Source organism: Astyanax mexicanus, chromosome 12 (genome assembly GCF_023375975.1).
Source record: "Astyanax mexicanus isolate ESR-SI-001 chromosome 12, AstMex3_surface, whole genome shotgun sequence".
In the NCBI taxonomy this organism is placed as follows: domain Eukaryota; kingdom Metazoa; phylum Chordata; class Actinopteri; order Characiformes; family Acestrorhamphidae; genus Astyanax; species Astyanax mexicanus.
Genome location: NC_064419.1, coordinates 7,980,176 through 7,996,780, shown reverse-complemented (window position 1 = coordinate 7,996,780; position 16,605 = coordinate 7,980,176). Strand labels below are relative to the sequence as shown.

The 16,605-nt window shown below is 40.3% G+C and overlaps 1 protein-coding gene across 3 annotated transcripts in view; it reads right to left on the bottom strand.

Moving 5' to 3' along the window:
• prkcz (protein kinase C, zeta) overlaps positions 1-16,605 on the bottom strand; it is a 75,004-nt gene that overhangs the window by 51,965 nt on the left and 6,434 nt on the right. For all 3 annotated transcript variants that reach the window (XM_049485803.1, XM_007236938.4, XM_049485802.1), the window contains exons 2-4: positions 15,969-16,090; positions 15,427-15,516; positions 14,861-14,911 (exon numbers count right to left, since the gene is read on the bottom strand). In XM_049485803.1, the coding sequence (XP_049341760.1) occupies positions 14,861-14,911; positions 15,427-15,516; positions 15,969-16,090 (263 nt within the window). The remainder of the gene's footprint in view (positions 1-14,860; positions 14,912-15,426; positions 15,517-15,968; positions 16,091-16,605) is intronic.

Genomic DNA, 16,605 nt, shown 5'->3' with positions numbered 1-16,605 from the left:
AGAATAATCAGCTCTAGACCAATCAGCTTCATACCAATTAGCTACAAACCAATAAACTCTAGACCAATCGGCTCCTGATTAATCACCTTTAAACCAATCAGCTCTAGACAAATCAGCTCCTAATCATTCAGCTTGAGACCAATCAGCTCTAAGCCAACCAGCTCCTAATCAATCAGCTCTAGACCAATTAGCTCTAGACCAGCTAGATCCAGATTAATCATATCCAGACCAATCAGCTCCAAAAGAATCAACTCCAGACCAATCAGCTTCTGACCAATCAACTCCAAACCAATCAACTGCAAACCAATCAACTACAGACCAATCAACTCCAGACCAATCAGCTCCAGACCAATTAGCTCCAAAAGAATCAACTCCAGACCAATCAGCTCCTGACTTATCAACTCCAAACCAATCAACTCCTGACCAATCAACTCTAAACCAATTAATTCCAGACCAATCAACTCTAGACCAATCCGCTTCTGACTAATCAACTCCAAACCAATCAACTCCTGACCAATCTACTGTAAACCAATCAACTCCAGACCAATCAGCTCCAGACCTATAAGCTCCTGACCAATCAACTCTAAACCAATCAGCTCCAGAACAATACATTCCAGACCAATCTGCTCGTGATCAATCAGTTCCAGACCAATCCGTTATTGAAACCTGGTTATTGGTGTAAAATTGATAACTGAGCACACTGACTCAGCACAAATCAGGGGTTTCCAATAAAGTTTCTCACTCTCTCTCCTTGTCACTTTCTTTCTCCCTGCTAATGAAAAGAAGCGTGTGATACAGTTCCCATCATGTGACAGCAGATGACATCACTTCCTGTGTGACCAGGCTCACCGCCAAGCTGAAAATATCCCAACATGGCACAGCCAGCATCGCCACAGGAGACCAGACTGCCATGGTAACGCCATGGCAACAATGAATCATTTTCAAGACAGAGTGAACGAAGCCCTGTGTGTGTGTGTGTCTGTGTGTGTGTGTGTGTGTGTGTGTGTGTGTGTGTGTGTGTAAAACAAAGCAGCTCTATCTAGCTCTACACACTCAGTCTGCACAGTTATTTTATACTGAAGACGCAAGGTTATATTTTTATTTATATTTTGTATATTATTATTATTATTAGAGGTATTATATTTAGTGGTGTCAATCAATAGAAAATATTCTTCTAAAGACTTACAATTTTAACCATGGCTATTTAAATCCGAATAACATTATGTTAAAATAAAAGTACATTTATATTAATGATGTTTTTTTACTTAAATACAATTTTTCAAAAAATAATATACAATTATTAATTAATTATTTTTTTTTACACAAAAATAAAGTGTAAAAAATGTAAAACAATTATAGTGTGTGAATAACCATGATTAAAACTAACAATAAAACATATTTATGTTGAAAATCTCCTGTATTTTGGGAGAAAAAGAAACAGTAACAAGTGTGTAATGGATTCTTTATTTGCATATTTCATACATCATATTCTTGCCTGTTTTCAAAAGCACTGCAGAAACTCCAGCAGCTGTAAACTATTTTCATACATCTCTCTCTGTTGAAGATTGACAGGTTTATGATATGATGGGTGTGTCCTTAGTGATTTCCTGTGTGTCCATTGGTCAGTTTCACACAAAACATAGAGTAATCAACCAATTAGAGATGAGAGACAGACAATACCACCAGTCAGATGCAGTGAGAAGCGGCGTGAGTGTCTCAGCCCTCGGTAGGTGGAGACCTGAGCCTTTTAGATGAATCTGCGTCAAAATAATCAATTTAGTAAAGTTTCTATATTGATTGAGCGAATGATTAATTTGTCTATTGTAAGAAGTTTGTAGTCATTTTCTACTTTTGTGTGTTTATTTTTATTTTTGATGCACTGTGGTGAGGTGAGGCGGGGTCTGTCTGAAGAAAGCAGGTCAGTAGGGTCACTACTTAGAGTGGAGCTCAATAATTAATGAACAAATGCTGCAAACACACACACTCACACACACTCAGACAAAAACAGAATCAGTGTGTGTGTGTGTGTGTGTTTGTGTTTGTGTGTGTGCCTTTATAGAGCCCCCTGCAGAACTAATTTTAAAGTGTCCACTGTTGCTGTAGCTGCAGAGAGGAACATCAGTATATCATCCACATACAGTTCTCCTGTTCAGAAGCTCCACAGAACTCTTGCTGAGGAACCACTAGAACCCTGGAGCAGAACACAGGTCTGATTAACCTCCTGCTGTCTGATCCCATCACTCCCACAGTCAACACACTCCAGAGCAGACTCCTGGTTCCTACAGTGCCCATAGATCAGTGTATGAGGCAGGTCAGCCTGAGGTCAAACCACAGCTTTTAATCTGGACAGCATGACAGCATGTGTTAGTTACACTGTATACTGTATTTTCAGTCTTGTTAGTTTTCTTCAGTTCCACGCTGCAGTTTAGTGACTGAGTACAGTAGAGGACTTTGCTCTCTTTACTTTACACCAGGGGTGTCCAAACTATGGCCTCGGGCCATTTGCGGCCCGTATCCTTTTTTGGAACGGCCTGCGAGGTATTTTAGAAATAGAATGAAAGTTGGCCCGCTGTTAAGCAGGTTTTTATAATGTGAGATTCAAAGTTTGAAGGCTAGGTGTCAGAAATGGGCCAAAGAGTCGGAGAGGGTGCGCATTTCTAGCGCAGAAAAACGGGCCAAAGAGTCTAAAAGCGGAGAGAGTGCGCATTTCTAGCGCAGAAAAACGGGCCAAAGAGTCTAAAAGCGGAGAGGGTGCGCATTTCTAGCGCAGAAAAACGGGCCAAAGAGTCTAAAAGCGGAGAGGGTGCGCATTTCTAGCGCAGAAAAACGGGGCAAAGAGTCTAAAAGCGGAGAGAGTGCGCATTTCTAGCGCAGAAAAACGGGCCAAAGAGTCTAAAAGTTTTAGTAATTAAGGAGTTTCATGTTAAGAAACATCATGAAATTAAACATCAATTTGAAAAATCTTAGTTTACACAACACTGTCAAAGATAAAGATAGTAAGTCAAGTAAAATGGTGTGTAAATGAAATAATCAGGAAAAAAGGTATTATTTAAAGTGGTATATTTCATTATTTGTTTTATTACAGAGTCTGTGGCCCGTGACTTGAAATATATTTCTCCTTCTGGGCCCCAACAAAAAAAGTTTGGACACCCCTGCTTTACACTGATGAGTTTTTCCTCCTTTCCAAATTCCAATTTTTTTCTGCCTCCTCCTCTGATTCCTTTTATTTATGTTTATACATTTTAAGATTTAGGGTGCTTTCACACCTGCCTCGTTTGGTCCGGACTTTCGGACTTTACAGTTTGGTCCGAACCAAAGTAGCAGGTGTGAAAGGGGCAGCGAACCACAGTCCGGACCAAAGGACAAGATTTTGGTCCGAACAAGAGAGGTGATCTCGGTCTGGATCTTCTGAACCATGGTCCGGTTCGCCTGAAGTGAAAGCACTTTTCTGGATGGTTTGAAATTTCGTACCAATTACAGGAAGCTGAGAAGGCAGTCCCCAACAATGGTGTTCTGTCGAATTATGCTACCCATCAATAAATGCTTCCTAAAGGTAGTGCGCATGTGCTGACCTACACTATTTAATTATTTATTGTGTTTTTTACTATAGTAAATGTGTTGTTTGGGCGAATTTGAACTAACCTGTGCCTGAAGTTGCTGCTGCTGGTATGAAAACCACAATAGCAGCACTACTATGGAGATGGAATGAATCTGTTAATTCATTTTATCCTTATCCTGGAAAAGCGTCCCGCCGAATGAACCACGCCAACGTCAGACGCATGTCCTTCAAAAACCAATCAGCGTCAAGTTAATGAAAGTTAAGGAAAATGCATCGATACGTAAGTGATGATGAAAGGATGTAGGAGTATCACACAAAGGTCTTTGGTGCGCTCCCTAAACTGCAGTGTGAAAACAAACATAAGTGGACCAAATATATACAATGTAGCAAACACATGAACCTTGGTACAGACCACGGTCCGGACTTTCAGGTGTGAAAGCACCCTTAATCTACAGTTACAGTAGATACAGGAATCAACAGCATGATCGACCTATAATATTATTGGACATTATTCATTACAGAAATATTACTGACTAAATCTAGACCTGGCCATCAGGCATCCTCCTCATCTCATTTCTACAGTCGCTAACTTACTCCCTCCTACAGACTGCATCATCTCCCAGAAGCCCTCACTCCCATCCCACACCGGCCTTCAGCGGTCCGGCTGCCAAACCTATAAATATCATCTCCCACACCGACCAAGCAGGATCCCGGAGAACCGAAGCCTGGAGTTCCGTCTCGGCCAGCAGACACTCAGTGGAACTCAGAGCCGTGTTTATATTTACATTTAAACCAACCTGCTATACAGTCCAACAAAACAACAGTGAACTCATTCAGACACTTTATCAGAAACCTCTCCACTGCAGGTCTCATTCCTTTAATTACAAATACATCACTGCAAAACTGACACTTACTGACACTCACTGAACTGCAAAGTGAGCTCCAACACCTTTACACAACATTACTGATGCAGGTTGTTTATATGTTTGAGAATATAGACAGTATATGGTAGTATATGAAGTATAAGATAGTATAGGGAGTATATAGTAGTATATGGAGTACAGGGTAGTATGGGGTAGTATAGGGAGTATATAATAGTATAGGGAGTAATAGGTAGTATAGAGAGTATGTAGTAGAATAGGGAGTATAGAGTAGTATGGGGTAGTATAGGGAGTATATAGTAGAATAGGGAGTACAGGGTAGTATGGGGTAGTATAGGGAGTATATAATAGTATAGGGAGTAATAGGTAGTATAGGGAGTATATAGTAGAATAGGGAGTATAGAGTAGTATGGGGTAGTATAGGGAGTATATAGTAGAATAGGAAGTAAAGGTTAGTATGGGGTAGTATAGGGAGCATATAGTAGTATAGGGTAGTATGGGGTAGTATAGGGTAGTATGGGGTAGTATAGGGTGTAAAAGGTAGTATAGGGTAGTATAGTAATTATATGGTAGTATAGAGTTTTTGGTAGTATAGACAGTATAGGTTTGTATAGGGAGTATAGGGTAGTATAGACAGTATAGGGTAGTATAGGGAGTTTATGGTAGTATATGAAGTATAGGGTAGTATATGGAGTATATTGTAGTATAGGGAATATATGGTACGATAGGGTAGTACAGTAGGTATAGGGTAGTACAGTAGGTATAGGGTAGTATAGACAGTATAGGGTAGTATAGAGGGTATAGGGTAGTATAGGGAGTATAGGGTAGTATAGAGAGTATAGGGTAGTATAGAGAGTATAGGGTAGTATAGACAGTATAGGGTAGTATAGGGAGTATAGGCTAGTATAGAGAGTATATGGCAGTACAGACAGTATATGGTAGTATAGGGAGTTTATGGTAGTATATGAAGTATAGGGTAGTATATGGAGTATAGTGTAGTATAGGGAATATATGGTAGTATAGGGTAGTACAGTAAGTATAGGGTAGTATAGGGACTATAGGGTAGTATATGGTAGTATAGGGAGTATAATGTTGTATAGGCAGTATATGGTAGTATAGGGAGTATAAGGTAGTATAGGCAGTATAGGGTATTATCTATGGAGTATATTGTAGTATAGGGAGTATAAGGTAGTGTAGAGAGTATCAGGTATTTTTGGGCAGTATAAGTAGTGTAGAATAGTGTAAAGACTATATTGAAGTATAGGGAATATATAGGGAGTATATGTTAGTGTTGGGGAGTATAGGGAGATATAGAGGACTATAGAGTAGTAATAAAGTATAGTATACGTAGTATAAGGTGCACAGGGTAGTCAAATTTTGTGTAAGGACCATATGGTGTACATGGTAGTAAACGGGCCTATAGGGGACTATAAGGTAGGATAGGGTAGTATACAGAAAATAATTTAGTGGAGTGGAGAATAGTGGCTTTAGCCATATTCTATTTTCCTACGCCGTTCTAGAGTAGAATCTTTCAGAAAATCTACAGGAGAGAGAGAGATATGCATAAAGAGAGAGAGAATACATAAAGAGAAAGAGCTGTTCCTATACCAGTAGAGTTTTTCTTCACAGGGAAGATGGACTAAAACAGCCTAACAACTGCTAACTGCTAATGCTGCTAACATAATGCTTCTATTCCTCACTGGTTTCCAGCTCATGGAATGGGAATGTGATCTGTGCGGCTGTGGATCGTTAGCGCTCTCTTCAGTGGAAATATCAGCAGTTCACCGAATTAAACGACCTGCACAGACGACCTTCACACCGGCCGATGCCACAGCTTCAGCGCTGATCCGCTAAAGCGCAGCCAAATCTCTGTGGCACAGAGTCGCCGTGCGGAACTGCAGGTGCTGCAGTGGCCAGATTTAGATCAATGTCGGATCAATACTGGAAGAGAGGAGCACAGATACGCCTAAACACGGAGTCGGCAGAGCTAAAAACGGAACACGGCTACTGGAGAACACTCAGAACATCAGATACACCACACACAGAACATCAATACAACCAATATACTGACTACTGAACACCACTGCTCAATATACTGACTACTGAACACCACTGCTCAATATACTGACTACTGAACACCACTGCTCAATATACTGACTACTGAACATCACCATGTTTAATATACTAAAAACTGAACATCACACTGCTCCATATACTGACTACTGAACACCACTGCTCAATATACTGACTACTGAACACTACACTGTTAAATATACTGACTACTAAACATCATTGCTCAACATACTGACTACTGAACATCACCATGTTTAATATATTACCTACTGAACATCACTGCTCAATATACTGACTACTGAACATCACCATGTTTAATATATTACCTACTGAACATCACTGCTCAATATACTGACTACTGAACATCACCATGTTTAATAAACTAACTACTGAACATCACCATGTTTAATAAACTAACTACTGAACATCAAACGGCTTAACATACTGACTACTGAACACTACACTGTTAAATATACTGACTATTGAACAGCTTAATATTCAACAATATGCTGACTACTGAACATCGCCATGTTTAATATACTAACTACTGAACATCACACTGCTCCATATACTGACTACTGAACACTACACTGCTCAATATACTGACTACTGAACACTACACTGTTAAATATACTGACTATTGAACGGCTCAATATTCAACAATATGCTGACTTCTGAGCACCACAGTATTCAGTATACTGATGACAGAACATCACACTCCTCAACATACTCACTACTGAACATCACACTGCTCCATATACTGCCTACTGAACACTACACTGTTAAATATACTGACTACTGAACATCACTGCTCAATATACTGACTATTGAACAGCTCAATATTCAACAATATGATGACTACTGAGCACCACAGTATTCAGTATACTGACAACTGAACATCACACTCCTCAACATACTAACTACTGAACATCACAGAATGCAGCATGGTGTTCAGTACTCAATATTCAATTAAATCCAGTCCACTGCACACTGATCACAGCAATGTTCTTGATTCAGTAAAATGTTCAGTAATGTTTTAGGTTCTGGTTTATGCAATCAGATAATCAGTGAAGGTTCTCCCAGTGCAGAACGTGAAGAGGAAAGTAGCGGATCTATCCAGAACCAGGAGTTAAAATGTATCTGCCCGGTTCTCAGAGACACAATCAGCTATTGTTATTGTCCGAGCGCAAATAAAACAACAGTAATCTGGAGAGCTGTGAATGAGCCTCCTTGTCTTCTCACATCTGCAAATGGCACACACAGACACACACGTGTTTACATACTGTCGTTGTTGTGTAAAAACCTTGTGTCTCTCTTTTTTTTTTTTTTTTGCTGTTTTTCACTTTTTTAAATAATAGTTGTTGTTTGTATTGTATCAAAATAATATATATATAATATAAAGACACTCAGAGTCATTTTCAAAAATGCAGAAAGGTGCAGTGCTTTAGTGTGTGTGGGTGTTTTTTCTAGTGTTGGCATGTTTGTTTGGTTGTGTTGTGTTATTAAGTGTGTTTGGTTGTGTTTTTGTCCATTTTTTTCATCCCTTAAGATAATAAGCCCTCCGCCTAGCAGTAGATCCCACCCTCCCACTACACAGCTTCTTCAGCCTGCTTTCATCAGGGAGGAGACTGTAGAGTCTCGGGTCTAGGACCAGAAGACTGAGGGACAGCTTCTTTCACCAGGCTGTGAGAATGCTCTCCCCATCCTGCCCTCCAATCAACACAGTACTGAAACTTAGTACTGAAATCAACACAGTACTGCAACTTTTCAAGAACTGACATGCTCTCATACACCCCATGCCTGCACTACTGCTCATACTTGCACTATTATACCCATTTAATTCCCTTTATAACTGTGACATTTGAAGAACAGTATGCACTCGTTCACTTTATCAGCCTTAAGCTTTTATTTTCTATATTACACTACTGTTTATACGGGTCCTGTTTACAACGGTACTGTCATTTCCTCTTTAATCCCCCCATCACTGTTACACTATTGTCTTGAGTCTTTTGTCTCATGTATGTCTATATCTGTCTTGAGTATTCACAATAAAACTACTTGACTTGACTTGACAACAGAAAGACAATTTTCCCCATCATTATTATTAAAATTCAGCTGTAGATGAACAAGAGAAATATTCTAAATATGTAAAGATCAGTCTGCTATGTATCAGTATCGACAAATTGGAATAAGAGAAAAGCGAACTGTTGGAGCTAACTGAAACAAAATAAAGTCTATATCATTATAAACAATAAAATCTTATATCGTATATATATAATCGTATATCTCACACGATATATACACAACACACGATGTCATGCAACGTATTGTACTCCATATTCATAAGACGCTTACGTGGGTTACAACGCAGTGTCAATGTACCGTGACATAGCCCCATACATACTCATACACACTCTGCACGTAAGGTCCACATAACTGAAACGTTGTAATCATGTGACTATGATGTACCCCCTATTTTACATATACCTCTGTACAGGTAAAAAAAAGCATGTGATGTACAGACGGCATAAATGTACGCCTCTACACGTAAAAAAAAAAGATCACGTCTTTTTAACTGTCATCACGTGATTTTTTTACGTGTGGACACGTGATATTTTTACGTGTGTAGGCGTTTCTTTCCCACACGTTTTGGCTTAGTTGGCTTGCCATAGTCTAAGTGTGTTTCGGATGTTTTGTCTAGGTTTTTAAGTGTGTTTGGGTGTATTTAGGTACGTTGTAGTTTGTTTGGGTGTGTTTCAAATGTGCTTGAGCGTGTTTTTAATTATGTTGTTGTGCGTTTTGTATATTTGTGTATTTGGATGTGTTGTGCACTAGAGTGTGTTTGGTGTGTTGAGTGTTCGAGCAGTACAGTGTGTAACTGCTGCTGTTCGGCTAATTTTGTCAGTCAGACATAAATAAATAATGCATGAGTGTTTATTTTCACCAATTTCCTCAGAGAAAGAGAAAGTGTGAGTGAGAGAGAGAGAGTGAGAGTGAGAGACACACAGTGTTTGGGTATAAATGAGTTTCCGTGTGTGTGTGGGTGTTTTTTGGTAGGGTTGTGGTATCAAGTGTGTTTGGATGTGTTGTGTGTTTAGGTATAATTGGGTATACTGTTGTGTAGTGTACTCAGGTGTGTTGTTGTGTGTTTGGATGTATTTTAGTGTGTACTCCAAAATACCACTCTGTTACAAATAAACAGCCTTAGCTCACTCTTGTACAACAGCATGGTACACAGATACACTTCAAGCTCACCATTATACACCAATATTACATAGGCACACCACCAGCTCACTCACTCCTACACCTCAGCTCACTCCAACCCACCATTCTGTAACACAGATACACCCCAGGCTCACTATTACATCCCAATCTTATATACAAGGGTTGGACAATGAAACTGAAACACCTGTCATCATTTTAGTGTGGGAGGTTTCATGGCTAAATTGGAGCCAATCTTGAAGTTGGAGGCCAATCTTCATTAACTGCACATTGCACCAGTAAGAGCAGAGTGTGAAGGTTCAATTAGCAGGGTAAGAGCACAATTCTGCTCAAAATATTGCAATGCACACAACATTATAGGTGACATACCAGAGTTCAAAAGAGGACAAGTTGTTGGTGCACATCTTGCTGGCGCATCTGTGACCAAGACAGCAAGTCTTTGTGATGCATCAAGAGCCACGGTATCCAGGGTAATGTCAGCATACCACCAAGAAGGACCAACCACATCCAACAGGATTAACTGTGGACGCAAGAGGAAGCTGTCTGAAAGGGATGTTTGGTTGGTAATCCGGATTGTATCCAGAAAATATAAAACCACGGCTGAACAAATCACGGCAGAATTCAATGTGCACCTCAACTCAAGTCTTTCGGGAAAATAAATTATTGTGGTCTAAATCCAAGTGTTTCAGTTTCATTGTCAAACCCCTGTAGATACACTCTCAACACACTGCTACCAAACACTGTTACAGAAAAACACACTACCCTCAGCTCACTCTTACACAGCACATTGTTACACATAAAATACATCCAGCTTACTCCTACACATCTTTCTATTACACAGATACAACTCAGCTCACTCTTGCACACTAGCCCAACTAGCATCCACTAGCATTCACTTAACCAGGTGAGGCAGAAAATCACATACCATCAGCCTTCTTAGGTTCACTACACTCATATGCAGCACTCCGTAACACAGAAAACATCACAAGCTCATGTCTACACTCCAATCTGTAACACAGAAACACCTTAAGCTCACTATTACACCCCACTGTTGAATGATAGCCCAGCTAGCATCCACTAGCATTCACTTAATCAGGTGAGACAGAAAATCACATACCATCAGCCTTGTTAGGATGACTACACTCCTATGCAGCACTCTGCAAAACACCCCAAGCTCACTTCTACAACCTTATACAGATACACCCCAAGCTCAGGTATACACACGACTCTTACACAGACACATCCTCCTCTAAAGCACACTGCTACCAAACCCTGTGTTACAGAGAAACACCATCAGCACACTCCAACACATCACTTTGTAACACAGATAAACACCCCAAGCTCACGATTACACCCCAATCTTATACAGATACATCCTCCTACAAAACACAGTTACAGAACACCCTACCTTTAGCTCACATCTATACACGACTATGCAACACAAAACACCTATAGAAAACTCCTACGCAGCACTATGTTACACAGGAACACTCTCAGCTCACTCCTACAGAAACACCATCACCTCACTAATACACAACTCTGTTACAGAAATGCATCCACAACACACTCCTAGAAAACACCCTGTTAAAAATAAACACTCTCAGCTCTCCGCAACTCCCCAATTTTACACAAAAAACACTCTTAGCTTACACCTACACCCCACTTTTACCCAGCAGACATCCTTAGCTCACTTATACTCCCCACGTTTACACAGAAGACACCCACAGCTTACTCCTACACCCCACTCTGTTACAGGGAAACACCCCTAGCTCACAATTACACCCCACTTTTACCCAAAAGACATCCACAGCTCACTTCTACACCCCAATTGTTACACAGAAGACACACACAGCTCACTCCTACACCCCACTTGTACCCAGAAGACATCCTCAGCTCACTTATACACCCCACTTTTACACAGAAGACATCCTCAGCTCACTTATACTCCCCACTTTTACACAGAAGACATCCTCAGCTCACTTCTACACCCCACTTTTACACAGAAGACACCCACATCTCACTCCTACACCCCATTTTTATCCAAAAGACATCCACAGCTTACTCCTACACCCCACTCTGTTATAGAGAAACACCCTTAGCTCACACTTACACCCCACTTTTACCCAGAAGACATCCTCAGCTCATTTCTACTCCCCACTTTTACACAGAAGACACCCACATCTCACTCCTACACCGCACTTTTTCCCAGAAAACACCCTCAGCTCACTTGTACTCCCCACATTTACACAGAAGACATCCACAGCTTACTCCTACACCCCACTCTGTTATAGAGAAACACCCTTAGCTCACACTTACACCCCACTTTTACCCAGAAGACATCCTCAGCTCACTTATACTCCCCACTTTTACACAGAAGACATCCTCAGCTCACTTCTACACCTCACGTTTACACAGAAGACACCCACAGCTTACTCCTACACCCCACTCTGTTATAGAAAAAACACCCTTAGCTCACACTTACACCCCCCTTTTGCACAGAAGACACCCACATCTCACTCCTACACCCCATTTTTACCCTATAGACATCCTCAGCTCACTCCTACACCCCATTTTTACCCAAAAGACATCCTCAGCTCACTTCTACACCCCATTTTTACACAGAAGACACCCACAGCTCACTCCTACACCCCACTTTTGCCCTAAAGATATCCTCAGCTCACTTATACACCCCACTTTTACCCAGAAGACATCCTCAGCTCACTCCTACACCCACACTGTTATTCTGTTATAGAGAAACACCCATAGCTCACTCTATTAGCATATCCATGTATCCTGTATCCAGGTGAGGCAGACCATCACATACCGTCAGCCTTCTTAGGATGCATCGCCTCTCCAGCAGCAAGGAACCCACCACAAACACGAGAGAGAACACGGAGAACCGGACAGAACCAGGGCTAATGTTATAGCTTTTGTGTGCACACTGCAAAACCCAGAGAAAAGACTGTCTCTCTCTTTCTGTCTGCCTTAGCACTGTAGCCAAATACTGCTAGGTAGGCAATCTCTCTCTCTCTCTCTCTTTCTCTCTCTCTCTCTCTCTCTCGCTGTGACACACACACACAGCTAACAGGTTCCAACCCTTTTAAGAAAACAAGTGCAGCAGAACCACCGCCAACAAATAAATGACTGCAGGAGAGAAAAGGAGGGAGAGAGATAGAGAGACTCAGTATGAGAGAGAGGCAGAGAGAGAGAGGGATGGAATAAAGGTGACAGCACCATGGTTGCTGGCCAAGATCATTTTCTGTAACACACACACACACAGACACACACACACACACACACACAAACACACACACACAGACCCACACAGACAGACACAGGCACACACACAGACACAGCAGTGGCAGGATGCTATGCTGGCTATGGCTATATGCTAGCTAGCTCAATGTCAGCTACATCCAAATCACAAAGACATCAGTATTACATCATCTGCATGAGCTGCTGAACGGATGGACAGGCGGATGAGGGGATGAGGGGATGAGAGGATGGACGGACGGACGGATGGGTGGGTGGATGGATGCAGAATTTCTGCTCACCAGCAGTTTCTCCTGTTCTGCTCTTCAGCGCTTTCTCCTGCCAGCCCGTCTCAATCACCGGCTAACGGCCGCGCATCCCCTCCTCCTCCTCCTCCCTCCCTCCCTCCCTTCCACTCTCTCTCTCTCTCCCTGCTTTCAATTTATTTAATTATTTCCCTCCCTCTCTCTCACCCTCTCTCTTTCTCTTTCTCTCTGCTGATGGGGATGAAGGACAAAAGAAGAAGCGAGGAGCACCTTCCTCTCCACAGACAAAGATATTTTCTGCTGGATTACCCTTCTCTCTCTCCTCCACCCCTCCCTCTCTCTCCTCCACCCCTCCCTCCCTCTCTCATCCCTCGCTCTGGGTGTAGCTGTGTCCCCGTAGTGCCGGTGGGAGCTGAGCGAGTCCGAGAGAAATCCTGGCACGGATCGGTCTGTTGACTGGACCGGAGTGAAGCCCTGCAGGCTGTGTGTCACAATTGTTAAGAAGACTGACATGTCCAGGCTCCGCCCACTAACATGTTATCACATGTAGATCACAAAAACTATGTACATTGTGTACTGTACAGTGTTAGAAATGTTATTAATATTCACAGAAATAAATAACAGTTTCTCCACCCATCAGTGTATATCACAATAAAATCTACATATAAAGTGTTATTAATACTGTGTATACAGCTCTGGGAAAAAATAAGAGACCACTTCAGTTTCTGAATCAGTTTCTCTGATTTTGCTATTTATAGATACATGTTTGTGTAAAATGAACATTGTTGTTTTATTCTATAAACCACAGACAACATTTCTCCCAAATTCCAAATAAAAATGTTGTCATTTAGAACATTTATTTGCAGAAAATGAGAAATGGCTGAAATGACAAAAACAATGCAGAGCTTTCAGACCTCATATAATGCAAAGAAAACAAGTTCATATTCATAAAGTTTTAACAGTTCAGAAATCAATATTTGGTGGAATAACCCTGTTTTTTTAATCACAGTTTTCATGCATCTTGAAATGTTCTCCTCCACTAGTCTTACACACTGCTTTTGAATAACTTTATGCATTTACTCCTCGTGCAAAAAATCAAGCAGCTCAGTTTGGTTTGATGGCTTGTGATCATCCATCTTCTTCTTGATTATATTCCAGAGGTTTTTCTCTTATTTGTTCCAGAGCTGTATATTATTTCTAATTAATGGGAGGCTGCAGCTCTGCCTTCTCATTGTATATCACAATAATATCTATATTTAGAGTACTATTCATATATATATATATATATATATATATATATATATATATATATATATATATATATATATATATATATATATATATATATATATATATATATTCACCCTAATTAACAGGAAACTGAAGCTCTGCTTAAGTGTATATCACAATATCTATGTTTATAGTTTTATTAATGCATATTTACCCTAATGAATCAGAAGCTGTAACATTTACAGTGTGATATGGCTCAGACTGCAGTGGGCAAAACCACTGCCCTTCACTTGTATGTGTGTGTGTGTGTGTGTGTGTGTGTGTGTGTGTTTGTGTGTGTGTGAAGGACAGGGAAGATGAAAAGAGAGAACACTTACTGTCCTCTCCTGGACATGGCATTCCAGGCTTTTCAGGAATACTTGGGAACACTGAGAGAGAGAGAGAGAGAGAGAGAGAGAGAGAGAGATCTTAGCTTAGTTTTGATTCCCATTATTTTCATTGTTTGTTTGTTTTGCAGCCTTGAATTGTATATATATATATATATATATATATATATATATATATATATATATATATATATATATATATATATATTCAAAGATAGAACTGAATCTTTGGCCAATGGTTAGTACCACTGCGACCCACTGGAGGAAGCACAGTTTAAAAACCACTTATCTACACAGATTATCTACTCAAAATTTGTCATACTAATTACATTAAAATAAAAAATTACATAAACATAATCATCATTGCTATTCTGGGTAATGAGCCCAGAAAAACAAAAAGAATTCACACACAACAAACTCAAATCACAACTAAACATTATATCAACAGCCTGACTTCTGTTACTACATCTAATAACTGGTTTGAGATAATTAGTTCAAACAGATAATAACTGGTGATAACTGGTGATGTAGGACAGTGAGGTAAGGTAAGGCAGTACCGTGGAGGAGCAGACCAGAGCGTTTATTTCTGCTGTAGATCCGAAACGCCTCATCCAGCTCCATCTGAGATGAGATGGTGCACGGGTCACCTGCAAAACAAACAAACAAACACCACCCAATATACACCCGCCACCTGAAATGCTTTACTCACTCAAATAAACAGTATTCGAGAGAGAAATCCAGCGCTTGTTTGACTTTAAAAGAAATTGTTTTTTTTGTTTACTTAGCTTAGCTTAGCTTTACATGTCTCTCCACAAAGCGACCTGCTGAATTAGAAGGAAAACATGGCGACACCTTTGTTCCTTACTAGTGTTGCATAATGCACCGTATAAATGAAAATAGACCAGAAAATATATGTTCACTGATAGTGCGCCTTATAATCCAGTGAGCTATATAGTGCAAAAAATACAGTCTTCAGAATCCTCTATGAATAAAATAGTATATAGTATGTATAATTCAGTATCTACTACTTATTATTTGGTGTCCACAATGAATTATTTTGTATCTTAAATGAAAAAACTTAGTATGAATTCTTTAGTACCTTCATCATCGATCCACTTGAGAGTGATGGGTTGCTCCCTGTGGACTCGACACATCCCCCTCACCTCCTCACACAGCTCCGAGAACGTCACCCCGGAGTCCAGATCTGAGATCAGCATGTCCCTGCACACACAAACACAACATTTTAACATTTAAAGAAAAAAGTTCACTTTATCAACGTAAATCCCTCCTATTTGCATGATGATCACTGCAGGCCTAAACCATCACACAACCTTTTCAGAGCGAGTGGAGCTGTTCAGTCTCCTTCACCCTGTGTTTTGGATCATATTTGTCTTATGAGTATGTGTGATTGAGGATGCTTGCACTGTCATGTGTAGAAGTGTATCAATGTGGCCAGTTAGCATGCTGGCTAATCTATTAATCTACCTATCAAATTATCTGCTACTTTCTTCTGTGCTTAATTTTTTGTCTTCAAATCGTCCTTGAATTTAATTATAAAACATAATATATAAAACAAATAAATATAACCCGTTCTAGCCTGATGACTACAGTCTGATTGAGTCTGGGGGAACCGATAATGAACGGAACCCACAAGTAAGCAGAACAGCAGAATTGTGGAACAGCAGAACAATGGAAGAGTGGATCAGAGAGGGGAACAGAGTGTTTAAAAGAGAAAA